This window comes from Psammomys obesus, unplaced genomic scaffold (genome assembly GCF_907164565.1).
Source record: "Psammomys obesus unplaced genomic scaffold, mPsaObe1.curated_primary_1811, whole genome shotgun sequence".
Lineage (NCBI taxonomy): Eukaryota > Metazoa > Chordata > Mammalia > Rodentia > Muridae > Psammomys > Psammomys obesus.
In genome coordinates this window covers 690,933-711,224 of record NW_026586383.1, presented here as the reverse complement: position 1 = coordinate 711,224, position 20,292 = coordinate 690,933, and the positions used below count along the sequence as shown (strand labels likewise).

General features: G+C 45.7%; 1 protein-coding gene across 2 annotated transcripts in view; it reads right to left on the bottom strand.

Annotated features, from left to right (window-relative positions):
• Positions 1-20,292, bottom strand: part of Kif9 (kinesin family member 9) — a 45,834-nt gene that overhangs the window by 17,887 nt on the left and 7,655 nt on the right. For both annotated transcript variants that reach the window (XM_055601592.1, XM_055601593.1), the window contains exons 3-10: positions 20,118-20,283; positions 16,867-16,973; positions 15,501-15,725; positions 10,731-10,814; positions 10,531-10,623; positions 9,267-9,414; positions 8,224-8,288; positions 2,653-2,730 (exon numbers count right to left, since the gene is read on the bottom strand). In XM_055601592.1, coding sequence (XP_055457567.1) covers positions 2,653-2,730; positions 8,224-8,288; positions 9,267-9,414; positions 10,531-10,623; positions 10,731-10,814; positions 15,501-15,725; positions 16,867-16,973; positions 20,118-20,283 — 966 coding nt within the window. The remainder of the gene's footprint in view (positions 1-2,652; positions 2,731-8,223; positions 8,289-9,266; positions 9,415-10,530; positions 10,624-10,730; positions 10,815-15,500; positions 15,726-16,866; positions 16,974-20,117; positions 20,284-20,292) is intronic.

Here is a 20,292-nt window from a genome sequence, read left to right as displayed (position 1 = left end):
AGAAAGACTGAGAAATGATCCCAGAACAAATGCACATCCCAATAATTTGCCTCCACCTGGGTCCACCACCTTGTAATAATCAATGAACATTCTTTGGACTGGGGTATGGCTTAGTTGTCGATCAGGTGGGGATCAAGCTCTAGCACCACAAAAAAAGAAAAATCACGTGTGGTGTATGCACGTAATTCCAGCACCTGGTAGGTGGAGGCAGGAAGATCAATAACCCAGGCCAGCCTTTGTTACATAGCATAGAGGTGAGCCTCGGCTATACTGCAACTGTCACAAAAGTTTTTAAAGGAGGAAGGGGAGGGAAGGGAGAGGGAAGAAGGCAAAAGAAAAGTGTCTGGCATATGGAGAACACCATAGATTCAAGTACTTAAAAATGATAAATTTTTGGGAATTAGAATTTGCCAAACCATGCCAGTGGTTGTGACATACACCTTTAATCTCAGCATTAGGGAGGCAGAGGCAGGTGGATCTCTGAGTTTGAGGCCATCTTGGTCTACAGCTAGGACAGCCAGGTCTACACAGAGAAATCCCGTCTCTGAAAAAAATAAAAAAGAACTTTCCATGTCACTTACATTTGATATTTGAGAATATTTTGTAAAAGAGGCACAAGGAATTTCTGAGACCTCTCATGGGGAACAGGCTTTTCTTTGCCCCAAAAGTACCACTGGAGGGAGCTGCTGCCAAAACAAGTGAGCACAGCTGCATCTAGTGGCAGGTCCAAAGGTCTCCTCAAGCCACAGGCCGGCTATAGTCTAGCCTCCTTCAGTCCGATCACCTGGGTACTGAGGCTCGCCTGTTACCATGCGCGTGCACAGCAAGGGCTGACAGAACCCTGACATCATGGTGGCTCTGTGGCAATTCAGACACAAAGCCTAAGATTTAGGCATGTGATCAGAATCCAAATTCAGGCTCAGCCTTTTAGGAATTCCAGGTAGGCCTCCTTCTCGTGTGGACTGTCTTTTGGGCCAAGGGGAAAAAGGGTTGGTGGCTCTTCTCAGCCATCTCATCCTCTCCAGTCTAGAAAATGCATTCAACCTCAAACAGAAAGCCTGGTTGAGGTGCTGGCGGCTGCCACTGGATAACTCTGTTCAGCGTGTCACAGGGGCATGTGGTCCAATCAGAAGGTGAGTGGTGTAGCGGACTCTCTTGGGAAAACCCGGCCTCCAGCTTACTCTGAGAACAAGGGAACTGTTTCTCCTAATGCTTGACAGGTGTAGCATTCCCTCCTACTGCCTGGGGAGCAGCTGCTAGGAAACAGAGCTGCAGCAGCAAACCCCGCAACTCAGGGTTCTGAAAGCACCTCCTATAACCATACACACAATGCAGACACACACATGAAAAAAAATCTGTGAAAGACAGTTTGCCAAAGCTCCAAAGATAATAAGGAACAAGACACTGAACTAGGGTGGTTCAACCCAAAAGCAGCAAATGCAGTAGCTGTGAACACAGAAACACAAATCCTCACCAGGCTGTGGTGGTACAGTCTGTAAAGCCAGCACACAGGAAATGGAGATAGACATATCAGGCATTAGACTGGGCTATATAATGAGACTGTATCACAAAATGGAAGGCAAGGAGGAAAGAAACTGAAAGGGAAAGGGGGAGGAAGAAAATACTCAGGCCCCATCAGCAACAAAATCAGGAGCTCAGAATGGACAGGGGTTTAGTCTAACCCTTCCTGAGTTTAAGAACCAGAGCTCTGAGCTCTGCTTCCCTACTAAACCATGGTTAGTCCCATGATGGCATCATCCTTCGGGATTTATGACCTAGAAACTATAACCCCAGGAACACAGAGACATGCACATGCCCATCTTCAGCAACTATGATTTCATAAGCACCTTTTTCACTGATTTAAAAAAAAATGAAACATTTTTATTTTATACATATGAGTGTTTTGCCTCCCCCCCCCCCGTGTGTGTGTGTGTGTGTGTGTGTGTGTGTGTGTGTGTGTGTGTGTGTGTTCCTGGGTCCCAGGGAGGCCAGAAGAGCATATTAGATTCCTTAGAACTGGAGTTACAAATGGTTGTGAGCTGCCATGTGGGTTCTGGGAATGTAATCCAGGTCTTCTTTGAGAGCAGTAAATGCTTTTAGCCACTGAGTCATCTCTCCAGCCTGTAGGTTGATTTTTGAGCCTGTCTCAAGGAGCCTAGGCTGTCTTTGAACTCACGATCTTTCTGAAAACTGACTCCTACAAGTTGCCCTTTGACCTCCACATATGTGCACACACATATACATGCACACATATCCACACAATATAAACAAATGTGAGAAGGTTCTATAGTGGCATGCAGGCAATTCTGAGAGACGATGCATGCTGATTCAGCTCTGAAGCAATCTCATAGGGAATCCTGGGGTACCTGAGTCCCTGGAGGCCCCACATGTGAACTGAGTGGTAGATCATCTAGTGCTTTCACTTTTGTGGCAGTGCAGCAGGATCCCTAATGACTCTTTAAAGATGCTGGATTATGACTGAAAGGAAAAGGTTTGACCCAGGACTCCAAGCAGAACTTCAGTGGAGGCAGGAAGGAAACCACACAGGTCTGGCTTCCCCTATGACCTCCACCAGATACCCAGGTGGTAACAAACATACAGGGAGAAAACCCACAGACATCAATCCTGAAGTTGGGCAGCCATCGGTTGTACCTCAGCATCATACTTCTCGTTGATGGCAGGCTCAGTAGTGACCAGCTTCATCCTGCTGGCAAACCTCAGTGATGACAACTGAAAACAGACCAGACAAATGTCAGGTGGCTCACCGCTCACGCTCACAGGGGACCCCAAAGATCAGCCCTCTCATAGGGCATGTCCTCTTCAGACTCTTCCAGTTGCCTTAACTGCTATTAGTTCACCTCTTCAAGGGAACACTGATCAAAAGGGAATCTGGGGGTCTGAAGATGGAGGTGAGTGATATAGAAACTGATTAGCATGTGGAAGGCGCTGGGGTTCAATTCTTAACACCGAATTATAAAACTAAAAAGGGTAAAGCAGGCATGGTGACACATGCGCTTAAGAGGTGGCAGCAACAGGATCAGGAGTTTAAGATCATCCTCAGCTACACATCAAGTTGGAGGCTAGCCTTGGTTATATTAAACTCAGTACCAAACATACATAAACAGGGCTGGAGAGAAGGCTCAGCAGTTAAGAGAGCACACTGCTCTTCCAGTTCAGTTCCCAGCACCCACGTTCAGGCAGCTCACAGCTGCCTGTTAGGCTAATTTCAGGGGGGGAATCTGACCCTCTTCCAAGCTCTATGGGCGCCTACACTCACAGGCACATACACATATTCACAGATACACGTACACAAAACACAAATAAATCTGAGAGGTCTTCAGTGGGGTAGGGAACGGAGGAGTAAGACAAGGAAGTTGATAGAGGCATCTGCTGTAGCACTATGCAGACACCAGTCCAGTCCTCTCTCCCTCTCTTCCTCTGTCTCTCCCTGCGTCTTTTCTTCTTTCCCTTCCCTCTCTCCTTCTTCTTGCCTTCCTTTCTTCTTTCCTTCCTTCCTCCCTCCCTCCCTTGAGACAGGGCCTTGACATGTAGTCCAGGCTAGCCCCAAACTCACAGACATCCCACCCGCCTTGCCTCTGTCTCCCCAATACTGGAATTAAAGGCATGGCATGTGCCACTATGCCTGCTGCACACTGATCTGTTAGTTTTCCTCTGCGGTGATCACATCCAGGGCCTTATGCTCACCAGGCAAGCTTTCTATACTAATGAGCATCCTTAGCTCCACACTGTTCTAATTCTTAGTCCACACCTAGCCATCTTCCATCCAGATGCCTGTGCTTAAGCGACACCCTGCCTAAAGTACTCTTTCCTCCTACCCCTTCTACTCTCTGCTCTTTAAGGCACAAAGGCTTCCTGGTTCTCCTTCACATGAAAGGCACAGGCATGGTCTTCAGGAGGGGACCCTGCCCTTCTTTTTGTTTGAGACAGGGTTTCTCTGTGTAGGCTTGGCTGTTCTGGACTCACTCTGTAGAACAGGCTGACCTCAAACTCACAGAGATCTGCCTGCCTGCCTGCCTCCAACCCTTCCCTTCTTTATCTACTTCTTTGGGTCTAGACCAGCGAAGTCTAAAAGAAATAATGTGTAACCATTATTAATATTCATTATTAAAATTTTCCTTTGTTTGTTTTTTGTTTTTGTTTGTATGTTTTCTTGCGACAGGGTTTTTATATGTAGCCCTGGCTGTCCCAGAACCCTCTCTGAAGAGCAGGCTAGCCTCAAATTCACAGAAATCTGCCTGCCTCTGCCTCTAGTGCTAGGATTAAAGATGTGCACCACCACACCTGGCAAAAAGCCAGGGGTGTATCTGGGAAGAAGAGCTCATTTGATAAAGTGCTTGACTGCACAAACATGAGGGCCAGAGAACTTGAGTTTGCTCCCCAGAATGCATGTAAAGAAGCCTGTGTGGGGGCATGAGCTTGTACTCTCTAAGCTGGTGAGGTACAGACTGGTAGATCCATGGGGTTTGTTGGCCAGCCATCTTAGTCTTAATGGGCTACCTTCAGGTCACTGAGAGATCTATCCCAAAGACCAAGGTAGGGGCTGGGGAGATGGTTCAATGGGTAAGAGCAGTGGGTGAATGCAAGGCAGACCGAAGTTCAAATCCGCTGCCCCATGTAAAAGCCAGACATTGGCTATGTGTGCCTGTAGCCCCAGTGTTGGGGACCCAGAGACAGGAGAATCTAGGAGGTCACTAGCCAGCCAGCCTAGCCAAAACAGTAAGATCTGGGTTCAATGAAAGACTCTTCCTCAAAAAATAAGGTTGATAGCAACAGAGGAAGAAACCTAACATCATCCTCTGGCCTCCACATGCTCAGTATTATATCACTGCAATAGAAAGAAAACTAGGACAGCACAAGCCTGATGACCTGAGTTCAGTCCCTGAAACTCGCAGTGGAAAAAGAAAACTAACTCCTGAAAGTTGTGCACTGGCCATGTGTGCCCCTCCTTAATAATACTGATGATGATACATCTTAGAAGTGAAAAGCTAGAGATATAGCTCAGTGATAAGATACTGCCCAGCACGTGTGAGGCGCTCGGATCAATCCCTAGCAGTGCCGAAAAGAAAAACTGGCCAGCTACGGTGATACAGGCCTGCAATCCTAGCACTTGGGAGGTGGAAACAGAAGGGCCTCCGTGTTTTTTATGGCTATATATTAAGCTCAAAAACAGATGGCATACATGTGTATATGACACTCTCTCAAGAAATGCCCCCCAAAGAAAAAGAAAAAGGAGAAGAGGAAGAAGAGGAGGAGGAGGAAGAAGAAGAAAAGGGGAAGCAAAACAGAAGCTGTTCCAAAGCAGACTTGAGGTCTCCTAAGTGACTTCTGGGGACCCTTCTGGGGCCATTGTGGCTAGAGGTCATGATCAGCCACATGAGTAGGCATCCTAGAAATAACCAATTTGCAGATGTTAGGTGAGGGGTGGAACACGAGCAGGCCCAGAGAAGGGGCCTTGCATCATGCTGGATTGACTGTCAGTGAAGAGGCCCTGAGGTGAGGAACAGGCTTGGTGGGGGGGGGGGGGTGTCCAACCCTGCAGGGGGCCCAGGAAGGACTGTTAAGCTTCTTCCTCAGGGGTGTAGTTTGGCTGGTTAAGCGCTCAGCCACTGGACACTTGAGTGACCTTAGATACATTTCACCACTTCCTTGTACAGGGATGGGAGGCCTGCCTGTGAGTCCCGGGAGACTCTGCGCAGTTTCTCACGTGCTCTGTTCGGAGAGCGCAGAAAGAAGCCTGGTTGTTGTTACAGGCGCTTGATAGTTTTATGGAGATCCAGCTCAGATTCCACTCCAAGCATGACTGTTGCTTTTGTTTAGGACACTGGTCCCCCATCCCAGCCCGCAGACACACACACACACACACACACACACACACACACACACACACACAGATGCACACACAAACACACACTACTGTTATTACATAAAGTAATACAGTGTATGACAGGAATGTGTTTGTTACTTTTTAACATTTAGAGAAGAGATTCATTAGCATCCACTTTTGTTCCAAACCCCTAAGACTCTTCTGGGTCTGTGGATCCAGGCCTGGGCAGAGCCACGGGGCAGTGTGGGAACAAGGGCCTGGAGGTCCCAAGTGCTAGGAGAGTTGTGTCCTGTGCTCTGAGTATCTCAGGAGATGGGATTGGGTGGTGGCTTTAAACTGTGCTGGAAGGCATCTTTCTTCTTTTTTCTTTTTTCCTTGTTATAAAGCAGAGTTGGAGTTTATTAGTTTTGTTTGGTTGTTTTTAGTTTTTTGGGACAGGGTTTCCCTGCATAGCCTTGGCTGTCCTGGAACTCATTCTGTAAACCAGGCTGGCCTCAAACTCACAAAGATCTGCCTGTCTCTGCCTCCTGAGCGCTGGGATTAGAAGAATGAGCAACCATTGCCAGTATATTAAAGATATTTTTAAATAGATTTTTAAACGCGAGGATTAAGAGGAAGAGAAGTACTCAGAAAGTAAGACACTTATTACAGAATAAGCAATCACTGGCCTGCAGTACCGAATAACTCAGGAGAAAACAGTAGCCACTGAATCTCTGCAATATTAAATATGGGCCTGGTTAGTAGCAAGAACTGCCTTCCATTTTATTAAAGATACTCTTTGCCTTTCTTTTGTGTACATTTTAGTCAAATATGAATTATGTGTCATGAGGAACAGCCAACTCAGAGACCCCAAGGCTCTTTTGTTTCTTTTATTTTGCTTACAGGGTCTCAATATGTAGCCTTGGCCAGCCTGGAATTCATTCTGTAGACTAGGCTGGCCTCAGACTTACAGAAATCCTCCTACCTCTGCCAGCGGAGTGCTGGGATTAAAGACATTTGCCACCACGTCCAGCTCCGAGGCTCATTCTGAAAGCAGCACTTACAACAGGAATGCTTACTACAAAGCCACCTAAGTACCTCAACACCTGTATCCACCATCACGCCTTCCTATCCCAGAAACACATGGGGTAACCCCAAAATGGGTCCATCAAAATGTCCCAAAGGAGCATGAAGAGAGTTCTCAAGGGTACAGCTCCTCTTGGGGCTCAATTGTGCTTTGTTATGAGATGAGACCAAGAGGTTCCTAAACCGTTTCCCTGGGGCTTGCTGCTTCACGTCAGCTGGAGCTCCTTGGCTAGGCCTCCCAAGTCCCAGGGCGCTGAATGTGTGGCAAGAGCACTCTCCCCGTGTTGGGGCAGTCCCTAATGCATACAGGCTGGAGGCCCTACAGGCATGTCTTGCCTCACAGCATCCCTGGAAATGAGCCATTTCCCATAAATGAGCCCTCCAGATGGCTGAAGCTTGCCTTCAACATTCACAACAGTCAGGTGGCTAGGGACAGTTTTCCAAACCTGTCTTATAACAAGGGTACTTTGAAGGAGAGAGGGAAGCCCAGCCTGGAGTGGATTCAACCATTACTGTGCTGAACACACTTATTCCTGTCTGACATTTTCATGAAGGCCCCTCCTTAGGCCACCTGTGTCCTGCCACTGGATTATCTCTCTGAGTCACATCAGTGTCCATGACTCTGCCCTCTTCAAACTCTGTCCTGGCTCCAGCCATGTGCAGGAGAATAGCCAAGGGCTCTGCCTGGCCAGACCCGTCAAAGCCCTGCGATTTTCCTTTTTTTCCTTCTTAAGCCCTCCTGTAGAGTAGCATGATGCCCCTGGCATGAGCCACATCTTCAGTCCTGTTGTCACCTCTACCAGGAACACTTGTGTATCCTGCTGCCAATATTTTAATGCCACCCAGCTCAGTGTCCACCTAAGCTTCAGGGGGAAAAAGTCCTCTCCCCTCCCTGGCCTCTTCTGCCAGAACTCTGACATGATTGAGGGCCAGGGATTCTCTTTCTGCAGGGGCCTCTGATGCATTTCGACAGAACTATTCACCTCACACAAGGAGTACCCCTGAAAACATGTTCTTTATCCCCACAAAACTGCTCTCACTATGCCCTTCTTGTATAAGCCCCCAAGGTTAAGCCTATCTCACACCTTAGCTTCTTCCTTATATAGTTTATTGCCTGGTGTTTGGATTCTGGCCTCTGTTACCCTCTAAGCAGTTGTGGCTTAGATTCATCCCTGGGCTCCCTGACAATGCCGTTGATAGCGTACCATCTGAGCTAGTCTGGATCCAATCTTATCCCACCTTATCCCCCACCCCGACCCTGGGCACCCATGGGGACAAACTCCAGCCCAGTTGCATTGGCTGTCTCTACATACCGTTTCTTCTAACTGGGCAGCTTCTCCATAGATGTTGGTCACAAGGACCATATTGCAGTTTCCCCCTGCAGAAGGCGACATAAGAGACTCCTTTAGATTGACAGGGTTCTGGTATGGACTCAATGCTTGTATCCCCCAAAATCCATAACCTCAAAAATTCCAACTCCAAACAACCAGTCTTGTATATTTGGAGTGGTGCCTTCGGGAGATAATTAGTTTTAGATAAAGGCTTCCATATGCAGCCCCTCTGATGGGGTAACTGTCTTTGTAAGAAAAGAAAAACCAGAGCCATCTCATTCTCTCCACAGGAGGATACAGCCAAGAAGGAGCCAACTGTAAGCCAGAAACTGAATCAATCAGTACCTTCCTTGATCTTGGCCTTTCCAGCCTCTATAACTACGAGGAATACATTTGTCATCTAGGCCTCCCAGCCTATGGTGCTTTGCTTAACAGTCCGTGTTGACATAGAGGCAAGAGAAGACAACCCTAGTCAGCATGAGACTACGAGGCACAAGACAGAGGTAGGAATGGAGGGAGACCATGTGATGTACACAGAAGGAACCAGGAGAGAACATCAGAGAGGGAAGGTGGGAGCTAGGGCTTTGCAGGAAGGGAGGTGTAGGGCTTTGTTCAGGGCTAGCAACCAGAAGCCAGTGACTGCATCACTGACAAAGCCCTAAACAGGTGAGGATGACAAGGCAGCTCCCACTGTTCTGTCCAGGAAGACGAAGAGAAAAGGGGAAACGATAGGAGAGGACCTTTCTCTGAGTCTTCAGGTCCACAAAAGGTCTCTGCCAGTCTAGGGACAAGGCAGAAAGAGAAAATCTTCCCAGCAGAGGTGAAAGCTTGAGCAGAGAGTCTAAGGTAAGAACAGCAAGAGTGCAAGAAGGCTTGTCTGTTTGTCTGACTGGCATCACCTCTGAAGAGCCACAAATGAGTTTGTTCCCCTTGGTCAAAGTGATTCTCTGATCCCTGCCAGATGAGCTAGGCCTCGTCCTCCCCTGCAGAGACCCCTCCTCTCTGAGGACCAACCACACCCTCACCTAAGGAGTCTTTCAGGGCATGGGTGAGCTTGCACTGCCGGAAAGGGATGTGGTCCCGCTTCTGGTCGCCAAGGGCGATGATGGCCTGCTCCAGGAATGACAGTGACTTGTTGATGTAGGTGGCCTCCTTTAGGACTCTACCTTCCGACTGCAAACAAAATGTCCGAGTCACTCTGGACAGAGTAGAGAGGCTGCCTATTAAGACTGCCTACCCTTCCTGCTTTACAGTGAAGTGAAAGTCTACAGTCAGGCTGGAAGGTCCCAGAACCAGGACCTTTTTCTCCAACATGGGAGTGTTTTCCATCTTGGGCTACTGGCAATGGTAGTAGTAAAACTCACAGGAACATTTGTATGAAGGCTGTTTGATGTGAACAAGAATACATATGTGAATGTTCATATGTAGTCACCCGATACATATGCACATGAAATACCTGAGAAAGTAAGACTGTGAATATTCGCACAAATAGAGTAATACACACATGCAAATGTTCATCTAAATACTCCTGAGATTTTGCGTTAAGATATATTTCAACAACACATTAAATATACATGTGAAATATCATATCCATACATAGAGAAACACAATACCAATGTGGAGCATTTACTCAGCACTTTCTGAACAGAGGTAAGGGATAATGACAAGGAACCCAACTCTTTCCTGTCAAAAGAATGTTCACAGGAATGGAACCTTCATGATGCTATTGTGGTCTCTCTACTTTGTAAAACTGTTTGCACAAAGACCTACTGTATTTTCAAAATTTGATGACCCAGAGAGGCTGACACTTTCCCCTGATTCTTCTGCACCAATTTTCAAAACTAGACAGTCACCAAAGACTGTAGGGTCAGACCCCAGCCAAAGGAGAAACATCACAGCACTCTTGTTAGGATAAAAACCTATCCTGGTTTTGGTTGGGTGTGCCTGATACTTGAATGAAGCAAAAGTAAAAGCTTCCTTGCCAGTTTCCTTTCCCTTTGTGTGATACTCGTGAGGTCCCTGAGGTCCCTGAGGTCCCCTAACCCCAGGTGGTTTATTTCCAACATTGGCACCACGTTAAGGGAATCATCTCATGCAATGGTTACAAAGGCCCCGTGGAGTGCAAACTACGCTCTGTGGCTGCTGCTCGACCTCCAGTGACTCTTCCTCGCTGCATCCCACTTCTCCTGGTTGTTCTACCTGTGGGAAATGCATGTACACAGGCTCTACGCCACAGAGCCTGTGGCTTGTTGACAAACCACCCCACTCTTGTAAGTTGGCATGACTTACCCCTGTCTTGCCGAGCCTCTCTGAGCCTGCAAGATCTACCAAGTTGATTTTGGAAGTGATATACTTTTCATCTGATAAGGTCCGAGAATGGGCCTACAAAAACATCCCAACAGAACTTAGAATGCTGCAGAAGGAGCTTCTGACCAGATCGCACCCACAGAATCACCAGTCCTCGGGTTAAACAAAGAACTCGCACCTACCTCCATGTAGATGGTGAAAATGCAGTGTGACCTGGATGAATTTTTGTTCATTGTGTGGGAGGCGATGATCCTGTTGGTCTCTCCCTGAAGAGAAAAGGAAATGTATGCAGCACTTGGAAGCTGAAACCAAGGTATCAGAACCATTTCCCAACAGTCACACCATCGCTATCAGCTGGGCCTTCTGGGCAATGTCTTTTGAAAACTAATTAAACAGAAACAAACTGGAGTTTGGTCCTGTACTCTCACCACCCAGATATTCAGGGTGAAGTGTACAAACTGATGTGTTCTGAATGTGGTACATAGTAAGAATCAAGAGGATTAAGATGGGGGCTGGAGAGATGGCTCAGCAGGTAAGAGCACTGGCTGCTCTTCCAGAAGTCTCAGGTTCAATTCCAGTACCCACTTGGCAGCTCACAACCGTCTCTAACTCCAGTTCCAGGAATCCAGTGTCCTCTTCTGACTTCAGTGGGTCTTGAATACAAGTGGTACATGGACATACGTGCAGGCAAAATACCCATACACATAAAATAAAAACAACATTTGAAAAAAAAAAAAAAGAGGCTTAAGATGTTCACAAACACTGAATTTGTATCAACTGTATAAACTGTATATCCAACAATCAGAGATCAGTGCACAGGAATGTTGGCAGCCAAGAAAATAATGATAACTCATTTGCTTGTTCCTTTGCTTATTTTGGAGACAGGGTTTCACTGTGTAGCTCTGGCTAGCCTGAAACTCATTCTGTAGACCAGACTGACCTCAAACTCAAGAGACCCTCCTGATTCTGCCTCCCAAGTGCTGGGATTACAGGTGTGAGTAATTGTATTCAGCTTGAGAAATATTTTTTTAATTAAATTTTTTAAGTTGGCATACAAAGTAAAGGGCTTATTGGGCCATTTTAATACATATATATCATTATGCCCTGTTCTTTACATATTCATCACTGACAGATACATTTTAATACCTGAGAAATGCAGGATCCAAAATCATATCATGGTATGATTCAAAAGCACCAATAGAAAAATGATGCAGGGGTCAGCAAGATGACCCCTGTCCTGAATGACGCCCACTAGGGTACCTATTACTCCTGGAAAAGGGCTCACACTGTGCTCAGGTTGTCATGGGTCTTTCCCACTCCCTCTTCAACTCTACAGTGACCTTTTGTTGTTCGTTTATGTTTTGTTTTGTTGAGACAGGGTTTCTCTGTATAGCTCTGGCTGTTCTGGACTCACTTTGTACACTAGGCTGGCCTTGAACTCACAGCAATCAGCCTGCCTCTGCCTCCCAGAGTGCTGCAATTACAGGCACGCTCCATCATGCCCAGCTTTTATTTTCTACATTATTTTATGTGTTTGGGTGTTTTGTCTGTGCACCATGTGTGTGGCCTGGTGCCCACAAAGGTCAGAGGAGGATGTCAGATTCCCTGGAACTGGAATTGCAGGCAGACGAGCCTACCTGTAGGTGCTGGGAATTGAACCTGGGTCCTCTGAAAGAGCAGCCACTGAGTGACCTCTCCAGTCCCACAGCGAGCTTCTTAAGGCTTTTCATTTGTCTTTTTACCACTAGCGCTCAGCAGACATGGTTCTGGAAAATGTCAATATTCGAGGAACTGTTGTTGTTAAGAAAGAGCATAGTCCCAGCACTTGGGAGGCAGAGGCAGGAAGATCTCTATGAATCTGAGGTTAGCTAGGTCTACACAGTAATTCCAGGACAGCCAGAGCTACGCAAAGAAATCCTGTCTCAAAAACCAAATAAATTAAATGGAAGCTCTCTCTTCCCTGTGGACTCAATGGCTAAAGGCAAAAACCACCAAGTGACCTTTTAAGAAAAGTTTTGTTAATTTTTTTTGGGGGGGGAAAGTGTTGAGACAGGGTTTCTCTGTTTAGCCTTGGTTGTCTTGAACTTGCTTTGTAGACCAGGCTGGCTTTGAACTCACAGAGTGCTGGGGTTACAGGCGTGCACTACCATGCCCAGCTCGGTTAATTATAATTTTAATTTGTTTGTTTGTTTGTTTGATCTTGCTGTGTAGCACAAGTTGCCATGAATTCTTAAATTCACCTGCCTCAGCCTCCTAAGTGCTAGGATTACAGAGGTACACCATTACAGTGGACTATCATCTATATACCATAAAAGTCACTATTCTGCTAAATTTTTTTGTAATGCAATGATTTTTAGTAAATGTACAGAATTGTGGAAAATTACCACAATCCTATTTTAGAACTGCTACATCACCCCAAAAGCTCCCTGAGGCCCATGTGCAGTCTCCTCTACTCCCTTCCCAGGCAGCCACTGAGCTCCTTTCTGGCTCTTTATGTGGCTGCTTTTGGACTTCCCATGGGCTTAGAGTCCTTCAGTGTGAGGCCTTCTGTGGCTGACTGCTAGAATGCTTCCAAGGGTTATTTATGTTGCAGAATGCATCATCATTCTGGTTGACCTCCCCTTCTTGTTTCTTTTTATTACCCAACAATTTTCCACTGTAGCTATGTTCATCAGTTCATTGGCTAACAGATGTTATGGGCATCAATCTTTAGTGGCTATGAATAACGCTGCTATGAACATTTATGTATGAATTTTTGTGTGTATATATGCATTTATGGGTTCATTTCTTTTGAGTAGACACCTAGGAATAGAATTGCTAGGCCTTGTGTAAAACTTATGATTAAGCTTTTTGTTTTGGGTTTTTTTGTTTTTTTGTTTTTTTTTTTTTTTTGGTTTTTGTTTTTTGGTAACTGTCAGTGTGGTTTGATTTTTTAAATTATTATTTATTTATTGTGTGTATGTGTATTTATAAGTCAGAGGAGAAATTACAGGAGTCAGTTCTGTCCTTCTCCCATGTGGGTCTAAGGATGGAACTCAGGGCATCAGGGTTGACAGCAGATGCCTTTCCCACTGAGCCATCTCACAGCGCTAATTTTCATAGTTAAGTTTTATTACAAAGAACTGGGCTTTGTTTGTTTGAGACAGGTTTCTCTGTGTATCAAGCACTGGTTGTTCTGGACTCTATTTGTAGACCAGGCTGGTCTTGAATTCACAGAGATCTGCCTGCCTCCTGAGTGCTGAGATTAAAGGCTACTACTTCCCGGTTTACAAAGGATGGTTTTTATACAGGATTTCGACAAGTGGCCAGGCTGGCTTGAATTCACTGTCTTCCTACCACAGCCTGCCAAGAGATGAGATTACAAGTATATGCAACCACATCTGCAGTTTTTATATTTTGGATTCAATAAGTAGTTTTGACTTAGGTTAACTCAAAAACAAACAAACAAAAAGATGTAAGATGGGCTGAGGTGTGACCTAGTGGTAGGGTACTTGCCTAACATGCACAAGGTTGACTTTGATCCTCAGCACTGCCAGGCGGGGTGAGAGAAAAAAAGAACATAGGAGCAAATTCAACTATGTAAGGCCAGGCATGATGATGCACATCTGTAACCCTAGCTACTCAAGAGGCGAAGGCAGTTAGGTTACAAGTTCAAAGCCTACCTGGGCTGCAGAGGGACTTCATAGCCAACCTGTGAATCTTTGTTTCTTTAAGATAAAGTCTCACTATGTAATCCAGGCTGGCCTTAAATTCAAACATCTTCCTAATGTAGCCTCCCAAGTGCTGGGATTACAGGAATGTACCACTACAATTGGCTCACCCTGGAAAATGCATTGAGACTCTGTCTCAAAATAAAGAAGTACACAGGAGAGGCTGGAGAGATGGCTAGCAGGTAAGAGTGAGCACTATTCTTGTAGCAGGCCCAAATTCAGGCTCCAGCATCCTACGTGGGGAAGCTCACAACGAGACTTTAAATCCAGCTTCAGAGAAGCCAAGGTCATCTTCTGGCCTCTGTGGGTACTGACCATACATGCCAAACCCACACATAGATAGCATGCATGTGATTAAAAATTAAAATGTTTTTATTTTTATTTATTTTTTAAACATGGTTTCTCTGAGTAGCTCTTGCTGTCATGGAACTCTGTAGACCAGGCTGGCTTCAAGCTTTGAGACCCACAGGACTCTATCTCCTGAGTGAGGAGATTAAAGGCATGTACCACTACTGCCCAGTTAAAATTATCTATCTATCTATCTATCTATCTATCTATCTATCTATCTATCTATCTATCTATCCATCTATCTCAGGAATTTTCTGTGTAACAGCCCTGGCTGTTCTGGAACTCAGAAGAGATTCATCTTCCTCTGCCTCTGGAGTGCTGGGATCAAAGGCATTCACCACCATGCCTGGCTAAAATGTTTGTTTGGGTTGTTTTTTTGTTTGTTTGTTTCTAAAACAGGGTTTCTCTGTGTGTAGCCTTGGCTGTCCTGGACTCCCTTTGTGGACCAGGCTGGCCTTGAACACACAGAGATCCACCTGCTTCTGCCTCCCCAAGTACTGCAATTACAGCCAGCGTGCACCACTGAGCCGGGCCCTAAGATGTTTTTAAAAAGTAAAAAGGGGCTGGTATACAGTTCAGTGACAGAGGACTTGCCTTGCACATATGAAGCCCTCTGCTCAGTCTCCAGTACCATAAACAAACAATGTCATAGGAAGAAAGGATTAGAAGGACATGATTTAAAATATATATTTTTGCTCATTTAGGTGAAAAACATCTTATGAATTTCTTCTCAGTCAACACCAAGTTTTCTACATAAGCTACATAATGAGTTTTCATTCTAATTATCAAGGTAAATAAAAACATGAAAAAAGTAGGGAAGAGGAAGATAAGGAAAGAGGAAAGAAGAAAGAGAGGGAGAGGGAGGGGTAGGGAAGGAGGAGACCATCATCTCACCTCAAAGAGGAGGCTGAATGCGTCCTCCTCTTGACTTGTGAGATGGACCGATAAGCCCTTAATGAAGACCCCCTGAGGGTTTTCCAAGATGGTCATTGGTGTGACTGAGGGTCCAACATATGGCAGAGTGGACAGGAGATCAAACAGGTTCTCATTATAGATTTCCAGGTAGGAAACTCGTACAGTGATGGCCTGTGTGGGCCGCTCTTCAATCATCCTAAAAATCTAGAGGGAAATTCGATCACAGTCACCAAGGGCAGAACTCCGAAAGCTAAGTGCGCACTGTCAGCCCACGTCTTCCCTCAGGCAGTGCAGGGCAATTCTTGCCCTAAAGAGATTTACAGTTTGGCTGATGTGGTGGTCATGATCAAAAACACATATTGTTAGTCTGTTGGGTAAGATTATCAGGTTTTGGCTTTTACTCTTTTCGTTTGTTTGTTTTTTTGTTTTGAGGCAGGTTCTACACTGTGTCCTAGGCTGGCTGGAATGAAAGATATTTATTTACCATTTTCCTGCTTCAGTCTTCCCAAGTGCTGGGATTATAAGTGTGCCACCCCATCATAACCAGCTAGTTTTGAGACAGGGTCTCATGTAACCCAGATTTCTCAGGAATTCTCAGAGTAACCAAACATGACCTTGAACTTCTGATCCTCTTGCCTCCACTTCCTAATTGCAAACACTTGACACTGTGCTTCCCCACCCCTCCCCCCAATGTCGGGATTAAAGCCAGTGCTTTGTGCTCTTTAGCAAGGGAGTTAACACTCTTGGCCTCGAGCTGCTGAAACTTTGACAATGGGCCGGGAAGCACATTACTTCAGAGAAATGGAGCATGAGTCGTTTAGAATCACAAAACGCTTTGGAAGAGAGGCATCCTACCTCTAACCAAAACCTGGGCCAGCAGGTCCCAAAGGAAGGCCCTGTCCTGAAGGATCTGTCCTAATGCCCTGCTTCTTGCCTTTGTTCTTTCAGGAGCTACTGAATGGAGGAAGCCACAGCAAGACAATAAGGAAGTTCTGAAAAGAGCCGCATTTCCTTCATTAAAACCAGCAAAAAGCATGATTAGGACGTCCAAATCCCTAATTACAGGATCACAGACCATGGGAGCAGCAGGAGCCTGATTAGCATGCTGGCTCCCCGCTTCGCAAATAAGGAAACAGACTTATTGCTATCAAGGGTCAGTCTGAACATCAAAGCCTGAGTTTCCTGAGGACTCTGATTCTAGCCCCAGCCCAGTCATCGTGTCTCCAGAACAAGTGTTAGCTGAAGTTATCTTGAGGGCTGGACTCCTGTGGGCAACCTGAAATTGGCTGCTTCTATGGTAAGAAGAGGCTAGCCTCGGCATCCCAACCATAGAGCCATTCTCTACCTGCTGCAGGGCACGAGGCAGAATACCCCGGTGCTTGTAATTCTCAGTTGCTCCCGTCATGGTGTATGTCTTGCCAGCTCCCGTCTGCCCATAACACATGATGGTACCTGCAAACATTTCAAAATATGGCTGAGTGGGACATTTGGAAAAAAAAATCACTCCATGGACAACCCTCGTATCCTCAACATGCTTGGTGCCGCCCAGGGCTCTTGGTGTGAAGGTAGCCAATAGAAACATCTGTAGACAATAGGGAGTCACCGTGGAAGAGAGCAGATATACACCCTCACTGTGTGATCTACATAGAGCTCTATGCTTCCCTGTTCCCAGGTGATCTGGTGGTAGGGCTAGGGAACATTGTAGCTGCAACTTTTCTTGTGAAGAATAAGAGGGCACTGGAGCATTAGACTCCAGTCCTTCTCAAGGCCATGAACTGCATGTGTCTGAGAGATAGCAGGAGATGCCCCACAGAGACAAATTCCAGAAAGAGATGGAGCAAGGATATTGCTGTCAGTGGTAAGCTTTTTTGTAGATCTGTTTGAGACATGGTCTCACGTAGCCCATGTTGACAACAAGCTGCGTAGCCAAGAACGAACGACTTGAACTCCTCATCCACCTGCTTCCACTGCCCAAGTGCTGGGATAGCCAGCCTGTGACACTCTACCTTGCTGAAAGATTTATTTATAGACTACAAGGCTCCTAGCTAGTTCCATGCCACTTCCAGAAATGGGCAACTATGACAGGGCCATGGCCTGTGCCAAATGCCTACTCTGGGAAGACTTTCACTTGTACCTTTTGGCTACACTATCATCACCACCTTCTTTCTTCTCCCCCACCACCTCCTCTTCTCCTTTACAGCTAGGCTCTGGGATGCAAACCATTGTCACCTCAGGCTCTTATTCCTCTTTCCTCTTGAACTGGAGCTACTCCAAAGATTGCTGCTGTGAATCTACATGGCGGAACTGGTGAGGCTACCTAGGAGTCTGCTTGCCTTTGTTTCACAGGTGCTGGGATTGTGGTAGGTTTTAGAGGAGCAGCCCTAAGTCAGCACCTGGCTTGGAGCCAGGAGCAGTAAGCAATTAGCCACTGCTGAGGAGCCAAAACTCACTTCAGCTGGGATTCAGAACCCACCTGCAGTCCTGTAGCACCAAGCCTAAGACTGCTAAGCTCCCTAGTTCTCAGTCCCCCCCAACACCACCCCTTTATCTCCAGGCCATAGCCTCTCAGGGAATCAGGAAAATATCACCGAGTCAGTGGGGACCATATCTATGGATCACATGCATGATTCATTACAATGCTGGGAACTCAAGACTCACTGGATTTTCCACACAAAATAGTCTGGCTATATAATCCAAACTGTTCTCAATTTCCTGATCCTCCTGCCTTCACCTCCCAAATGCTGGATTTACAAGCATGTGTGACCATGCCTGGCTCTCTTCATGCACTTTCTTATAGAAAAGCCTAAAACTTTCAGAGCTATGTATCTACACAGAACATGTGCTTAGTATTTGTAAGGTTCTGTGTTTGATACCTAGTACCATGCAAGTAACTATCAAAAGCCTTGCAAACTAGGGACCATTCTGATCAGCAGCCACTGGATGGACAGCAGAGTCTACAAACTGTATTTTTATTTTTAAGCTTTTTTAATTTTCAGACAGGGCTACATGCAGCTCAGGCTGGCACCTAACTAGTAGGTAGCTGAGGATGACTTTGAACCCTGATATTCTTGCCTCCACTTCAAAGTGACTAGATTACAGAAATTTCCTACTATGTCACACTTTCAAGGTTCTGGGGTTTTTGTTTTGTTTTAAAGTTATTTTTAAATGTATGGGTGTTTTGCCTGCATGTATGTCTGGCTCATGTGAGTGCTTGGAATCCAAAGAAGCCCGAAGAAGGTATGGACCCTTTAGAACTAGAGTTATAGATGGTTGTGAGCTGCCTTGTGAGTACTGAGAATTGAACCTGGGTCCCCTGGAAGAGCAAGAAGCCAGTACTTTTTTTTTTTTTTTTTAGATTTATTTATTTACTTATTATACAATGTTCTGCCTGCATGTACACCTGCAGGCCAGAAGAGGGCACCAGATCTCATTATAGCCAGTACTCTTAAGTATGCTTAACAGCCCCATCAACTTTTTTCCTTCCTTTCTTTTTCTTTTTTCTTTCTTTCTTTCTTTTTCTTTTTTTTTTTTTTTTTTTTGAGACAGGGTTTCTCTGTGTAGATTCAGCTGCTTTGTAGAGTAGGCTGGCCTTGAACTCAAAACAGAGACCTGCTTGCCTCTGCCTCTCTGAGTGTTGGGATTACAGGTGTGCACCACCCTGCCTGCTAAATTGTTACAAATTTAAAGCTAGTCTGGGCTGTGGTGACACACACCTTTAATCCCTTTAATCCCAACAAAGGCAGAGGAGGCAGGCAGATTTGTCAGTTCCAGGCCAGTTTAGTCTACAAAGTAAATCCAGGAGAGCCAGGGCTATTACACAGAGAAACCTTGTCTTGAAAAAAGGAAACAAAAACAAAAACAAAACAGCAACAACAATACACACACACACATCCCAGTACTCAAGAGGCAGAGGAGGCAGACAGATCTTTGAATACAAGGCCAACCTGGTCTATATGGTGAGTTCCAGGCTGGCTAAGACTACACTGTGAGACTTTGTCTCAAACAAACAAAATAAAAACTTTAAAATAATCTTTGACAGAATAAGGTCATAAAAAATCCCAGTAAAGCTGTTTTTAGGCTGGGCATGGTTGCATATACCTTTAATTCTAGCACGTAGGAGACAGAGGCAGAGCCAGGTAGAGCTCTGAGAGTTGAAGGCCATTCTGGTCTACATAGTGAGCTCTAGGCAGACAGAGCTATCTAGTGAGATTGAGATACACACACACACACACACACAAACACTAGGCTGGCCTTGAACTCGCAGAGATCCACCTGCCTCTGCTTCCTGACTGCTGGGATCAAAGGCGTGCGCCATCATGCCCAGCCAATGTTTGAGAGATTTGAAGAAGACTGCAGCTGACCATCTAAGACCCAGGAAAAGCCAGAATCTTCTAAAAATCTAAGACTGGATGGAGCCACAGTGTTATAAAGTAAACATATGTTCGACCACTAGACCGCAGACTAACAAGTAAATATGCAATGCTGGCAAGAGAAGTTCTTATGTTTTATTTCATTTAGGATAGGATACCTCTTCCTCAAAGAGGGGCTCCTCAAAATCCTAGACAAAGCAAAGTCCTAGGCAGTCGATTAAATTACCATTGTATCCATCGAGGGCTTGAGAAACCGCTTCCCTGGCGACCATCTCATAAACCAAATCCTGGGAGGTGTCATGAAGAACTCCATCCAGCTTGAATGACCAGTCTGTCTGCTGGTTATTGACAACTCCTCTTCGAGAATCTTTTTTCAAGTGAATATCAATGCTCTAAGCGGG